Source organism: Trichechus manatus, unplaced genomic scaffold, assembly GCF_000243295.1.
Source record: "Trichechus manatus latirostris isolate Lorelei unplaced genomic scaffold, TriManLat1.0 scaffold00140, whole genome shotgun sequence".
NCBI classification, from domain to species: Eukaryota; Metazoa; Chordata; class Mammalia; order Sirenia; family Trichechidae; genus Trichechus; species Trichechus manatus.
Window position 1 is genome coordinate 3,453,425 of NW_004444076.1, and position 15,163 is coordinate 3,468,587.

General features: G+C 35.7%; 1 protein-coding gene across 1 annotated transcript in view; it reads right to left on the bottom strand.

Moving 5' to 3' along the window:
• The window catches only part of DLG2 (discs large MAGUK scaffold protein 2), a 2,186,317-nt gene that overhangs the window by 1,767,580 nt on the left and 403,574 nt on the right, over nucleotides 1–15,163 (bottom strand). The window contains exon 5 of the mRNA XM_004385499.2: nucleotides 9,686–9,781. Within this exon, the coding sequence (XP_004385556.1) occupies nucleotides 9,686–9,781 (96 nt within the window). The remainder of the gene's footprint in view (nucleotides 1–9,685; nucleotides 9,782–15,163) is intronic.

Here is a 15,163-nt window from a genome sequence, read left to right on the forward strand (position 1 = left end):
TATTCTCTGCCTTCAGCCAGGATCCACCGGACATCAGCAATGATATCCCTTGTTCCACAACCTCTTCTGAGTCTGGCTTGAAATTCTGGCAGTTCCCTGTCGATGTACTGCTACAGCTGCTTTTGAATGATCTTGAATGATCAGCAAAATTTTACTTGCATGTGATATTAATGATATTGTTCAATACTTTCTGCATTCAGTTGGATCACCTTTCTTCATAGCCAGGTAGCTGTCCTCCAAATTTCTTGGCATAGACGAATGAGCACTTCCAGCGCTGCCTCCATTTGTTGAAACATCACAGTTGGTTTTCCGTCAATTCCTGGAACCTTGTTTTTTGTCAATGTTGAACTTCAGTGCAGCTTGGACTTCTTCCTTCAATACCATTGGTTCTTGATCATATGCTACTTCCTTAAATGACTGAACATCAACCAATTCTTTTTGGTACAATGACTCTGTGTATTCCTTCCATCTTCTTTCGATGCTTCCTGCATCGTTCAGTATTTTGCTCATAGAATCCTTCAATATTGCAACTCAAGGCTTGAATTTTTTCTTCATTCTTTCAGCTTGAGAAACGCTGAGCATGTTCTTCCCTTTTGGTTTTCTAACTCCAGGTCTTTTGCACATGTCATTATAATACCAACACTTTATTTTGTCTTTGTTTTTTGATTTTTTTTATTCTGTTTTTCATCTTTTGTGTTTGACCTCAGCACCACCAAGAAAGAAGTGCCAGGAGCAGCACATCTTTTGGACCCGGGGTCCCTGCTCTGAGTAGCTCTTCATCCAGGGGAAGATTGATGACCTTTCCTCAAAACTGACAGAGAAGCCCTTTCCCTGGAGCCAGCACCCTAAATTTGAACTTCTAGCCTACTAGACTGTCAGAGAATAAATCTCTGTATGTTATAGCCATTGGCTTGTGGTTATTTCTGTTAGAGTAATGCTAGATAACTAAGACAGAATAATAACTAAGTGACCCTATAGCACAGAGTATAACTGCCCCGTAAGGTTTCCAAGGAAACTGGGACCCCCCTAAATAGACAAGTGCATCTCTGGTCTCCTACACTGAGGCTTTTCATAGCTTATAAGGGCCTTGGGAGCAACCACAGAAGGAATGGACTCCATATTAGAAAGATTAGCTCCAAGAGAAATAACAGAAGAATTCCACCCACCTGGACTTCCATCCCTGTCTGTTCCCTGTAAACCCAGGATAACAGGCTCAAGAATGACATCTGCAAAATATGTTAGCTTTGTAAAATAAATAGACTGCAGGCAGGTCATAGCAAAATGCCTGCCCTCATTTCCAAACTCTCCAGAGACAAGCAGGAAATTAGGACTAACTGGAAAAGGACTGACTTTTCCAGAGAGTTTCTACGGTGAAAAAATATCTGGATAGTACTGGATTCTGAAAATAACCCATGAAAGGCAGGAGTCTACATATTCTGCTCAAGTTAAATGTATGTATCTCTTTGTAAGGGAAATAAAAATTACATAAGAAAAATTTTGAGTGAATCAAGAATTGCTTCAAAAACCAAGAAATGTTCACTTTTAACCTATTTTTCATGATGGTTTTCAAATGTATTGAAAAGCAAAATTGTATGTCAATTTTGCTTATTTAAATGAGTTGGAACATAGTTAACTGATACCATAAAGCACTCTCTCTTATTATCATTAAAATCTAAACAAACTTTGAAATTTAGATAATTATAAGGGTAAATTATAAATGATGAAAATATTCAATAAATATGTTTCCCTAACAATTTTGTTAAACATCAAGTATACTCTTCATGAGGCTTAATTTTTCCTACTATTATACAAAGTTGTACATTGAATAGATTCCAGAAATCCAGATAGTTGTGTACAAGCCACAAATCTAAAACACTATATGGTCTGAAATACAATTTTGCTTTCAAATTAATATAAATAATCTCAGCAGTACTGCTAAATGCCTTCCCACACTCTACCTTCCACACCCCAATCATACTGGCCTGCTATCTGTTCCTCAAATATATCACTCTAATTTTTCCTCATGGCCTTGAATTTGTTGTTCTCTCTGCCTGAAACTCACTTCCTGGGATATTTACATGGCTGGCTCCTTCTTATCATTCAGGTCTTCACTCAGATGTCATCACCACAGTAAGACCTCACCAGACTGACCACCCTAATTAGATTACATTCCCTTCCATCATTCTCCATTACATGACACTGTTTATTTCCTTCACAGCAATTATCACAATCTGAAATTGTCTTCTTTACTCACCTATTACTATCTTCTCATTTGAGGTTTATTCATGGGAGCAGGGACCTTGTTTGTCCGTTATATTCATGACTATCCTCAGTGTTTAAAACAGTGTCTGGCACATAAGAAAAACAAAAAGAACCCAAACTCATTCCCATCGAGTCTATTCCAACTCACAGGGACCCTATAAGACAGAGTAGAGCTGCCCCATAGGGTTTCCAAAGCTGTAATCTTTATGGAAGTAGACTGCCACATCTTTCTCCCATAGAACGGCTGGTCGGTTTGAACTGCGAGCCTTTTGGTTAGCAGCCTAGTGCTTAAGCACTGTGCCACCAGGGCTCCTGTCTGGCACACAGAAGATGTTGAATAAAGATTTTTTGAATGAATGACTAAAGTGTATCAGAGGAAAATTCTTTTTTTTTTTTATAAATAAGGCTAGAATGAAGAGTCTAATATGAAATTTGCAGTCTATATATTTTAATATAGTTTGGTTTCTAAAGATGTGATTTACCTTAACCAGAGTATTTACAAATATTTACAAAAAACAACAGTTTTCAGATTCAACATTAACTTTTCATTGAGCACTTACTATATGTCAGGTTGTGGTTAGTCATGTTCATGTACATAATATCATTAAGTATTCATAATCGTTGCATTAATTTTACAGGTGAAAAAGTCAGGTCCAGAAGAACTGACCTGCCAAATTTATATAGCTACAGAGTTGGTAAACTTGCATGGTGGTCACTCAATTTACTGAGTGGATGAACCAGAATGTGAATTTTGATCATCTAATCCCAAGCTCTAATCTTGCAGCTGCCACATTCTCATAATGGCAATTTGCTGCACTTGTAAAACCATTGAACTTATGAGGCAGGTATTGAACACCATAAACTTCAAACGTTTGGCTCTAAGTGTTCTATAGGGGCCAATGGTGGTTCAGTGGTAGAACTCTCACATTCCATTCAGGAGACCCATGTTTGATTCCTGGCCAATGCACCTCATGTGCAGCCACCAATCGTCTGTCAGTGGAGGCTAGCATGTTGCTATGATGCTAAACAGGTTTCAGTGGTAGCTTCCAGACTAAGACGGACTAGGCAGAAAGGCCTGGAGATCTACTTCCAAAGATCAGCAAATTAAAACCCTATGGATCACAATCATCCAATCTGCAACTGACCATGGGGATGGTGCAGGACTGGGAGGGTTTGTTCTGTTGTAAAAAGGCCTTCCATGAGTCAAGGGCTAACTCTACAGCAGCTAACAACAATAACAAGTGTCCTGTATATGAATAGTGTACTTGGCTAATTTCATACATATGTATAAATCTGCATCCTAAACACAGTTATATCAAATAACCAGAATCTCATTTCTATAATTTTTGTGTTGTTTTAGAGTCAGCTAGTGAATAAATTGATATTTGGATTGACTTATAAAAATAGCTTCAGAAATGTCAGTCGGTAATACAAAACCTTATATCCTGCAGCCCTAGTACAGACAGTACAGTCACTGATCTTTAATAAGCATAACATTGACCCTGAGGCACTACAAGATGCTCAGAGATAAGGGACAGTATCTTCATCAACCTGGAAATGAGAAATAATTGCATTCTGTGTTTTAAATTAGTAAATCAAATTAGCCAGCAATAACCAGAATATTACATTTAAAAAAAAAAAAGATTGATTAGCCCATTAATTCCAGATACTTAGATGTTTGCCACTATACTTTCACTGGTATTGGAAAATAGAAAATATACTCAGTAATAAAGTAGTTTGAATATTATGGGTTTAATAAAAAGAATAACTCTATAACATTCAAACTTGCCTAGATATGATGAGCTATCTCAGGAGGTGGTAAATATCCTGTAACCAGGGGCTTCTAACAGAAGTTAGATTCCCCTTTACCAGGCCTGTAGTAGAGAGATTTAGGACTGAGGTGAGTCAATGTCCTAGATTACCATTAAAATCCTCTGAGTGTATTGTACTTTCAAAGCTGGTTCTCCAGGAAGATCAGCTAGTTCGGAACCATCACTTATAAATAGTGGGCATGGACAGCATTCAGTGTACACATATTAACTCAAGAGAATCCTCACTCTGCCCTCATTCACTAAAACAAACAAATATAAAAGCCTTCTTTTCCATAGCTGAATGGTATTAAGGAAGTTTTCTTCCAAATATTGGCAATGACAGTAAATAAAGAAATAGAGCTGAACTACAAAATTATTCTTAGTCAGAAGGTGCAGCTGTTTGTTCTTGTTACTGTTAGGTGCTGTCGAGTTGGTTCCAACTCATAGAGACCCTGTGTATAACAGAAAGAAACACTGCCTGGTCCTGCACCATCCTCACAACTGTTGCTATGTTTGAGCCCATCATTTCAGCCATTGTATCAGGTGGTCTCATTGACAGTCTTCCTCTTTCTCGCTGACCCTCTGCTTTACCAAGTACGATGTCCTCCTCCAGGGATTGGTCCCTCCTGATAACATGTCCAAAGTACATGAGAAGAAGGATCACCATCCTCACTTCTAAGGAGCATTCTAGCTGTACTTCTTCTAAGACAGACTTGTTGGTCTGGCAGTCCATGGTATATTCAATATTCTTCACCATCACCATAATTCAGAGGCATCAATTCTTATTTGGCCTTCATTATTCATTGTCCAGCTTTCACATGCATATGAGGTGATTGAAAATACTATGGCTTGGGTCAGGCACACCTTAGTCCTCAAAGTGACATCTTTGCTTTTTAAGATTTTTTAGAGAGATCTTTTGCAGCAGATTTGCTCAATGAAATACATTGTTTGATTTCTTGACTATTGCTTCCACAGGCATTGACTGTGGATACAAGTAAAATGAAATCCTTGACAACTTCAATACTTTCTCCGTTTATCATGATATTGCTTAAAAAAGTGCAAATATATATTATAATCTGAAAAGAAATTTAAGGGCAATATTGGGAGTGTTTAAAATAAATAATTCCTTATTCTATCAAAGAATTATAAATGTACTATAACTTTAAAGGACCCATAAATTATTTAGTCAAAGCCCTTCACTTTAGATTAGGAAACTAAGGCACAGATAGGCTGAGTGATTTGCCCAAGGACACCCAGATAGTAAGAGTACAGAAACTACGACTTAGTATGATATGTTTTCTATAGTCAAATTTCTCTCCACCTGGTCACCTCTCTGTTTTTGTTAAAAGAGGCCTGTCTGCCATAACTACTGTGGTATTTACATGTTATTTATTTAATCCCTTTATTAACAACTTCTAATTCACAAGATTGATTAAAACCTATTTTCTGTTGAAGAAATTAGAGTTATAATATCAAACACAACAAGTAAAACATTATCTAAAACTTTAAATACTTTTAAGAGGCATTTACTGCTCTGTGCTGTCTCCAAATGTATGCAATAACTACAGCTTTTAGTTGTCACAGTCCTCCTTTTACAGATACTATTTCATATGATTGCTATTACACTCTTGCAGGATTGGAACAACAGGTAATATCTCCATTTTACACATAAAAATAGAGGTCATTTAACCTTCTCAAGGTTTGTTAGAGCCAAAATTCAAACTCTAGTCTCTGACTCTGCATCTTTTGCTGTTTCTATTCTATTACACCATTCTACTTTTGATATCACACTTATGTCTCAGCCAGTATATGTAACTCCTCTCTAAATATTTGCTCTTAGTTGTTCTGCTGTTACTCAAATTTTAGATGTCATAAATGAACTCACCCTGTTTATCCATTAGTCAGCCTTCCTCCCAATATCCCCATTCTTATTCTAATACCACCCAACTCTCAAATCTATTTAGTCACCAAGTCCTGTTAATTCACTATTCAAGTTCCCCCGCCTCTCTATGAGCTAACTAAAAGTCCTCATTGTCTCTCACTAGGATTCTGGAATAGTAAATCTTCAAGCTTTACCTTTTTGCTTATTAGGTTTATTTAAACCCATAACATATCCCTAAAGCATACTCCCAATTATTTGAAATTGTTCAAAGGGAATAACGGAAATAAAATAAAAACAAAGGTACAAACCACATTAGATGTAAAATGTTTCTTCAACAACAAAGGTCCAAAGTTCTTAATGATGTCTTTTATTTAAATTCTCCAAATATTAATTTTCCCAATAGATTTGCATAATCTCATCAATTCTGGAAACCATATCTACAACAAATTTTTCAGATTTTGATTTCCCTTTATAATTACAGTTTTCCACATTATATAACAAGTAGCAACACCATGATTCACTTAAGCCAGACCAAGATGAAGTCTTCCATTGAAAAAAACTGCTTTGTTGAGGGCAGAAATCAGTTGTCTAATGCTCCTTGATGGGAATAGCATCTATTGAGGTACTGAAATTAGACTAAAAGGGAAGAAAGGTTTATTGCTGGACACAGATAAGGAATGCAATTGAATGTTATTTCTGACTCTGATTTCTACGGATGTGTACCTTTAAGGAAGACATCATCAACCTGGCAAAATAGCTTCCAGAAGATTGTTCTGAATGAAGCTATCGTCAAGAAGTGGGCAACTCTGAAAGAATGGAGGTAGTATAGCATACTAACACATGTTTCTGAATGATGTTGAAAAAATCAGTCCCCAGATATTTTTGGGCAGATCACTGAAGAAATGAGAAGTGTAAATAGGAAAGCTAAAGAGTATATATGGTGCAGTTTCTTTTAGCTTAATTGCCTTATTAATACAAGAACTTTTTGGGCCTTCCCTAAATTGACTAGTTTAAAGCGTGTGACAGGAAAGGTGGTGGGTCACTCCTCAGAGATGTATTGCTCTTGGAAGTGGTTCTCAAACTTTAGCATACATCAGAATCATCTGGAAAGCTTATTAAGACACAGATTGCTAAATTCCATTTCTAGCATTTCTGATTTAGTTGGTCATGGGTGAATCCCCAAAATTTACTTTTCTAAGACATAAATTCTGCAGCTGGTTAAGGGGCCACACTTTGAGAACCACGGATCTGTGGATTAGGCTGATGAAACTTTCTTAAATTGATATGGCTTAATGAAGATGTTCCTGCTTATTGTTCTAGATGCAGATCTATCACATAAGTTTAAATTTGTCTGGGACTCTAGCTATTGCTAGCTAAAATATTTTAAAAATATTATCAGTGGGTCCTCTATTTATACAACATAATAATTTATGGTCTCTGCTACTGACTGTCATAAAACAATTGGACGTTAGATTTAGAAGAATCCTTAGAAGTAACCTAATCTAATGCCCTAATTCCGAGGATGAAAAAAAACACATTACACTGTCATATTTAATAGACCTACACAACTGTGATTTCCAAAGCAGGATTTATTATCAACAGCCTTTGGAGAATGGTCTACAAACTGAGCAGTTCTAACTCATACAATAATCATGTCTACCTTTTGTTTGTCACATAATTAATTTTTTTCTTAGATAATTAAGAATATTCTCCTTGATGTTAATTTCAATTCAACCCAGAACTTATGTGGGGCAATAGCAAGTAGAAATCAGCAAGGCAGGAGCTTCTTCCTGGCGAAGGTGTTTCCAGGCAAAAAAAATTTTATAGACTCTTATGTAACACAGCCATGAATCCAAGGAGACCCTAAGAACTTTTTTTTTTTCAGTAATAGAGTCCACGACCTCAAGAAAATAAATGTAAAACATTCCATTTACTTCAATATAATGAAAATCTACATTTGCCAGGTGGTACTACACATGTTCATATTCCGCATCTCATTAAAATCTCATAACTATGCTGTAAGATGAAGAAACTGAAGATTTTAGAGTTTAAATAGCATAGGCCAGCAATATGCTTTCCCACGATGAAAACACAACAGTTTCCCTTATATATTTGCCAGCATTTATTTAATTTAGCTGCCTGACAAGTTGGCACATTTGTATCCTACTTAGGCCGAATGACTTCATTTTCAGGAAGCAAAAATACAGATATCCTTGTGGACAGCCAGGAAGTCTAAAGATTTGTTTTCTAAGTATTCACGAATCCAGTATGGATGCCCGTCCTCCCCTCCTCTTTTAGAGAAAAACAGTTCAGCTGTCAAATTAAATGACTTCCTTTCCTGGAAGCACATTTAGCATATTGTGATAGCCTCTAATAGTTTAGATTACACCTTCTATATTACACAAAAGCATTTTTCAGCATAGGAAAAGTGATCTTTTTTAGAGGCATCCTATAACTGGTCACTAGTTAAATTTGGCTCCACATTCCATGGTTTCCTTATAAAGGACAAGACATTTCACTTTCAACCTTTCTTATTTTAACTGAATTCCCCAAAGTAATTATCAAAACTCATAATTGGGACTGCCTCGGAACTTAGACCAAATCTCAAGACCAACTCAATAATAGGAGGCTCAATCAACTGGCAATGCTGGAAAACCTGTCCAGGTTATAAATAATAATCAATAGATAAACTATGCCTTTTCTGACATTTACCATTCACTGAGTATCAGTAGACATACATATTTGAAAGCAATTTGAAGGCCCGTGGAGCCATAATGAAGATGGTCTCTGCTTGCTAACAGAAGACTTAGGAGAAAGACAAAAAGAATGCATCTTCAGGCCATGCATCACTGGAGTTGTATTTCAAGAAGCTCTTGAATCCATCAATAAATCCAGCCTTTAAGGAACAATCTCCCAAAAAGAATTTTATGTTTGCTTTAAACACTTAATAAATGTTCATAAAAAATTTATTTATTTACATTGTTTTCATGATTACGTTTGGTATCTCTATGAATAAAATGGAGACTGAAACCCCTGTTTATATCATTGGGACTATAATAAATAAGGATCCATTTATGACCATTGATTAGATACAAACTTAATCTGAAATTGTCAATTAGTAAAAGACTTGTACTTAGAAATGCATGTACTCTCCCTAAGCTCTGAAGTTCTTCCTGAATATAAAGCACTATGACCTCTTTAAAGCTACCCTATGGATGATTTATCCAATTCCCTATATTTAGTAAATACACAAGATAACAATCACAAAAAATATGACTAGAAGCAGTTTCCAGATTACTTAGGGAAAGCTATTATCCCTTCCCCTCTGTCAAAAAAAAAAAAGGCAGGGGGGTGGGGGCGGGGAGGAAGGCTGGAAACCCACCAGCACCACTACCAAAGGGTAATGTGAGGCTTTTTCTGGAGGGCCTGGACCAGACAGGAGAAGAGAGGAGAAATGAAATAGCTTTGAAAAATGTTTGCGTGAACACCAGCGACTTAAGAATATGCACCAAAACACAGATCCCAAAATTAAAAAACACAATTACTCAAAATGATACACATTCAGTGTCAGCTCTGTAGCAAGAGAACCTGATATACTAACCAGACCAATGTCAGAAGTTATGTTACACATTTTGTTTTATTTGGTCACTACTAGAAGCAGCATCCACAGAGAACAAGACATTATCTTGCCCATTAAACACAGAAACAAAGAAAAAACTCCAGGACTTACACTTGTCTTTTCATCAGTTTCATATTCAAAACACTGGTTTTCTTTATTTTGTTCAACACATGAAGTATTTTCTTTTGACCCACTGCAACCTGTAAGCTAAAAAAAAAGGTTTAAAAATCAACACGTTTGTTTTCTGCAATGTAAATTAGTATACTTTTAAAACTTTTAACATAAACATTAAAATATCTAAGACTCCAATAAAACTATTAGACATGACTTATGTTCGTTTTAGAATATAAATGCAGTATCTAACCCATTTTTATCTTGCTCCCAAAAAGAAAACATAAAATGGGACAGTTATTCAAAGGCAATTTTTTACATTTCAAAGCTCTTCACCAGGAAGTGTTGAACTTGGACTACTCAAAGGTAAATTAATTATCTGGTAAAAGCTGAACATAAAAATTTTCCATTTTAATGGGAAAACAGAAGGGTTGATTTCATATTATATAAGTTCTCACACTTGCAGAAACCTCTACTCTATGGTACTTGCTGGATATCTCAGCACAAGTAAAGGAACTGATTGTCTTTGGTCTGAACTATCTTTTCAAAGATCCTTGTATAGTTCACAGTCTTCAGAGCAAAGAGAAGGTTTACTTACTGACCATTATAGAAGACTTTTGTTCTCTAAACTAAGGGTTCTTCTCTTGTAATACAACTCAGTCCGTGTGAATGTATCACCTGACTCTCTTCACACTGCCCTGTAGGAATTGGGGCTTGAAGAACTAGAGCAAAATAATGCTCATACTCTGACTACTCCTATTGTTGTGAATAATGAAGTTCTTTGTCTCTGATTCAGGAGTTTCCAATCTTCTGCCAGCATCCATGAAACTGTGGCAGGCTAACTTCTTAGCTGGCAAGTAGGGTAAAATCTTAGACCTTTCACAGTTCATGACAGTTTTTCATGAAAAGAATGGAATACTGACAGAGTCATGGCTATCTGGAAGAAGAATGAGGGGTTTGTGGACTCGTAAAACGAGATTTGTGAGTAGTCTGGAAATTGTTAGCAAACATGTTAGCCAAATTGTATGTTGAACTGCATAATAATGGTCCTCCACTTTAATGCTTGCTAATGAGGAGGAACTTGGGTAGTGGTTGCAGGCCTAGTACCATACCAGAAAACAGATTCAACACCGGAAAATCATTCTTCCTTATTTATTTGTTCATTTGTTTGTTCATCCACCTATCCATCCATTCATTCACCTAATTTAATTCTTTATTTATTCATTCATTAAACAAATATGTATTGATCTCTGAAGATAGATACACATTTAGATGGACAACTTATCCTCCAAGGAGCTCTAAGGAAACATATATATATATATGTATATATATATATAAATTTATAATACAATGTGTTTATCACAATAATAGACGTAAAGTGTGGGAACAGAAAAGAGAAGCATCTATATTGGACTGTGGAATAAAAAAAGGCTTCCTGAAGGATGTGAAATTTAAATAATGCTATGGACAAGGGGACATTATCTAGACATGCAACAGTGCTCAGCATAAGAGCAAATAGTTAGAGGACTTGAAAGGCCTCATGCTCAGAAAGAAAGAGCATAGGTGTTGGAGTTAGAAAGAAATTAGTCAGAATCCTTTACCTCCACCTAAAGCTGTGTGGAATGGAGCAATAAAAAATTAAATTCTATGAATCTGACTTTTCTCATCTAAAATATGAAGACAAGTCACCCACCACATAGGGTCTCTATCTCCTTATCAACCATTCCACAGCTGAGTCAGATGCTATGAATTTACAACTTTCCTACCTCATACTAGTTGCTGTTTTATATATACTTCCTAAGTACATACAAAGCACTCAATACCCTGACTGGCTTTCTATGCTTTTAAATCCCTGCCATTACTCCTTTCCCTGGCAACTTGCCATCAGTTTTTACTCTCATAGAAATAGCAATTTTCTCCATATTTCTATGCTTCGTTCATTCTTTAAACAAACAACTTTGATCACTCTTGCTCTAAAGCTAACAATCTATCTCTGACCTTCTCCTCCCCAGCAGAATCAATATTCTTGAAAGACATAATCTTCACAATAATAGCAACAATACAATAGCAACGGAAACATTTAATGAAAAGTTATAATAAGCTAGGTCCTGTTGCTAAGATGTTGATACATATTTTGTATGCATTATCTCATTTAGTTTAAAAATAAGTCCTATGAAGTATGCACTATCACCCTTATTTTCTAGGTGAGAAAATAGAAACTAGCTCTGTCTGAATGCAAAGCCTATGCATCTAATCACTACACTAAACTCCGGAACCACTTTGTTAACACCAATTTATCCTTTAACCTGTCAAAGTGTGGTCCCCAAACCTACAGTATCAGTACCATCTCGGAAATTGCTAGAAAAACAAATTATTGGGCCTCACCCCAGATCTACTGAATCAGAAACTATGGGGATATGGCCTTGCAATCTGTGTTTTATCAAGGCATCCAGGTGATTCTGACACACGTTAATTGAAAACCACTGACCTAGATGTCAAAATGTTAAATGATTTAGGTGTGTAAAGTAAGTAAAGTGAGCCAAGTATAAGAAATATGTAGGGAGTGATGGACAGCCTTTGGCAAAACGGAGAGCTCAAGCCCCATCTAACTGCTCATCGCTAGTCAGTTCTAGCCATCTGCTGCAATGAGGAAACCCAGAATTCAGTGTCGTCAGATATTAAGAATTTTCAAGAGAACATTGAAGTCTGAACTTTTATGTGAAATACATTGATTTTTAAATGTTGACAACAATTATATATTTTTAAAATACCATGTGAGCTAGCAGTGAATGGACCAAACAGAATATATCTCTGGGCCGGAGTTTACATAAGGACAGTCAGGTTGTGACCTCTGCTTTAATCTCTGAAAACTGCCCTTGCTTCCCTGCATACTGCACTCTTCAAAATTCACCAAGGACCTTCTAGTCCTCATTATCTTCCACTTTCTCTGACTTTCTATTGTCCTCATTGTCTTTCACTTTTCTCTAGAATTTCATACCTTTACTACTCCTCCTTTCTTGAAACTCTTACCCCTATATTCAGAAACATATGTCTCTCCTAGTTACCACCCTATCTCTCTGAGGGCCTCCTCTTTCATCTACCTCTTCTTCCTTTTAGCCCACATTCAGCTGCTACTCCTAAATTTCTTTCCTCTACATCTTCTCTCAGAGTCCCTGTGGCGCAAATGACTAAGCACAAGACTACAAGCCAAAGGTTGGTGGTTTGAATCTAACCAGAGGTACCTCAAAAGACAGGCCTGGCGCTCTGCTTCTGAAAGGTCACGGTCTTGGAAACCCTATGAAGCAGTACACATGGAGTCATCATGAATTGGAATCAGCTTGACAGCAACTAACTACAATAACAACTCATATGCCCCTTCCTCCACAAAGCTTAATGCTGATCCTCTACCTTCCTCTCTTATTCTATGATGCCCTCAGAATTATATACTTTACCTGTACATCTATGTTTTTAATAATGATTTATCCACCTAATTTGTTTTAATAACAATCTAGATTATAAACAAAAGGGAAAATAAACAGTATTATTTATGTTTGTTTTATCCACTCATGTAAGTTTTAAGCTCCTTGAAGTCAATGAGTCTATTACCACCTTCATATCCCTCACAGTGACTAAACAAATAAGTGTAAAAATATTTTTTTAATTATTTAATTACACAGTGTGTGCACAAGTGTATCCTGACAAATATTTGGCACCTTTCATTAAACGGGCTCATCTTTTATATGTATCAGAAAAATTTACTATTTAAAAGAATCTTATTGTGCATTAAAAACAAAATCTGGAGACTCTCTATAGAGTAAATAACTCACTTGATTTAACAGTTTTGTAGACTTAACTGCTTATACTATTCTTCTCAAACCTGGAATTCTTCCCTTTGGAAATAGATTTTAGTACTGGTGAGCATCATTCACAAAATTTGTGTCTTTGCAAGAACCAAAGGCCTTATGAACTCCGAAAATTGTTCAACAAAGCTCCATGATGCCAGATCACTGGGAAATACTGTCCCTTCCCATCCTCTAGGAATGTTTCCTGTACCAGTTAGCCTGAGGCAGAAGCTCAATTCTGCTTTGGAGTAGTTCTATTCCAATTCTGTTAATATTTCCTGTCCTTTATACTTCTAGAGCAGCTAGTTTTATTTCACTCTGTAATATCCCCTTTAGATATAAGAAATATTACAAACTGCAGCAGTGTGAGATGAATAGTCTTTCATTTCATAGGAAATGAAACGCTGCTGCTTTATATACTCTACCTCAGAATTACAAACTACTGATGAGTTTAAACTAAGTAGTCTTTTTTAGCTGAGAGAATAGCAGAATCCATTATTATAGTCCTGAAGATATAAAAATTTCATGGAAAGCTGAATGGGGAGAAATGAAAGTAGCTCTAAACTAAGAACTCAAAAGAACAGAGAATCAGTTATCAAAAAAGGTCCTCAGCTTCTTTATTGATTCAACATTTATTAAATTATATTATATACAAGGCATTGAGCTAGATGATATAGGGAAAACATGAATAACACTTGGTCCATAAACAAAAAGAATTTAGTGTAGGAAAGGAAAGAAGATATATCAAAGTCACTAAAAAACAGGTAGAAAACTGAGTGTTGAAGAATTCAAAGGAAAAGTTGAACATAATGAGAAAACAAATGGGGTGATATCAATAGAGAAAAGGAAAATAATTTAAAAAGAACCCAACAAATTCAAGAGCTAAAACAATATATAACATGAGATGATTATTGGATTGGACACTTCAGAAAAAAATATCAGTGAATTTTAAGATGGGACAATAAAAATAATCTATAGAGAGAAACTAAAGCACACACACAAAATCAGAATACTAATGACTTGCACAAAAACATCAAGCCATCTAATATATGTGTAATTAAAGTTCCAGATATGAAAGAAAGATTGGGGCAGAAAATATTTAAATAAGTAGTGGCTAAATGTTTCCCAAATGATAAAAAAATACATATATACAAATGTATGTGTGTATACATATATATACATATATATGTGTGTGTGTATATATACATATAAATATACACACACATATAAACACAAAGGACAAAAATATCAACCAACTCCACACATAATAAACACAATGAAAGTTATATTCAGGCACACCATAGTCAAATTCATAAAAACCAAAGATATACAAAAAACTCTTAATAGCAGTCAGGAAAATAGACACTTTAAATATCAGGGAATATCACTATGAATGAGTGATGACATCTCATAAGAAACAAAGTAATCCGGAATACAAAAGAAAGATATCTTTAAAGTGCTAAAAGAAAAAAAAAAAAGTCATCCTAAAATTCTATATCCAGCAAAAATATCCTTTTAAAATGGAAGCATAATAAAGACATTTTCTCACAACAAAATCTGAGCATACTCATCACCAATAGACATTGACTAGAAGAAACATTAAACGAAATTTTCAAGGGGAAGAAGGAAGAAAAAC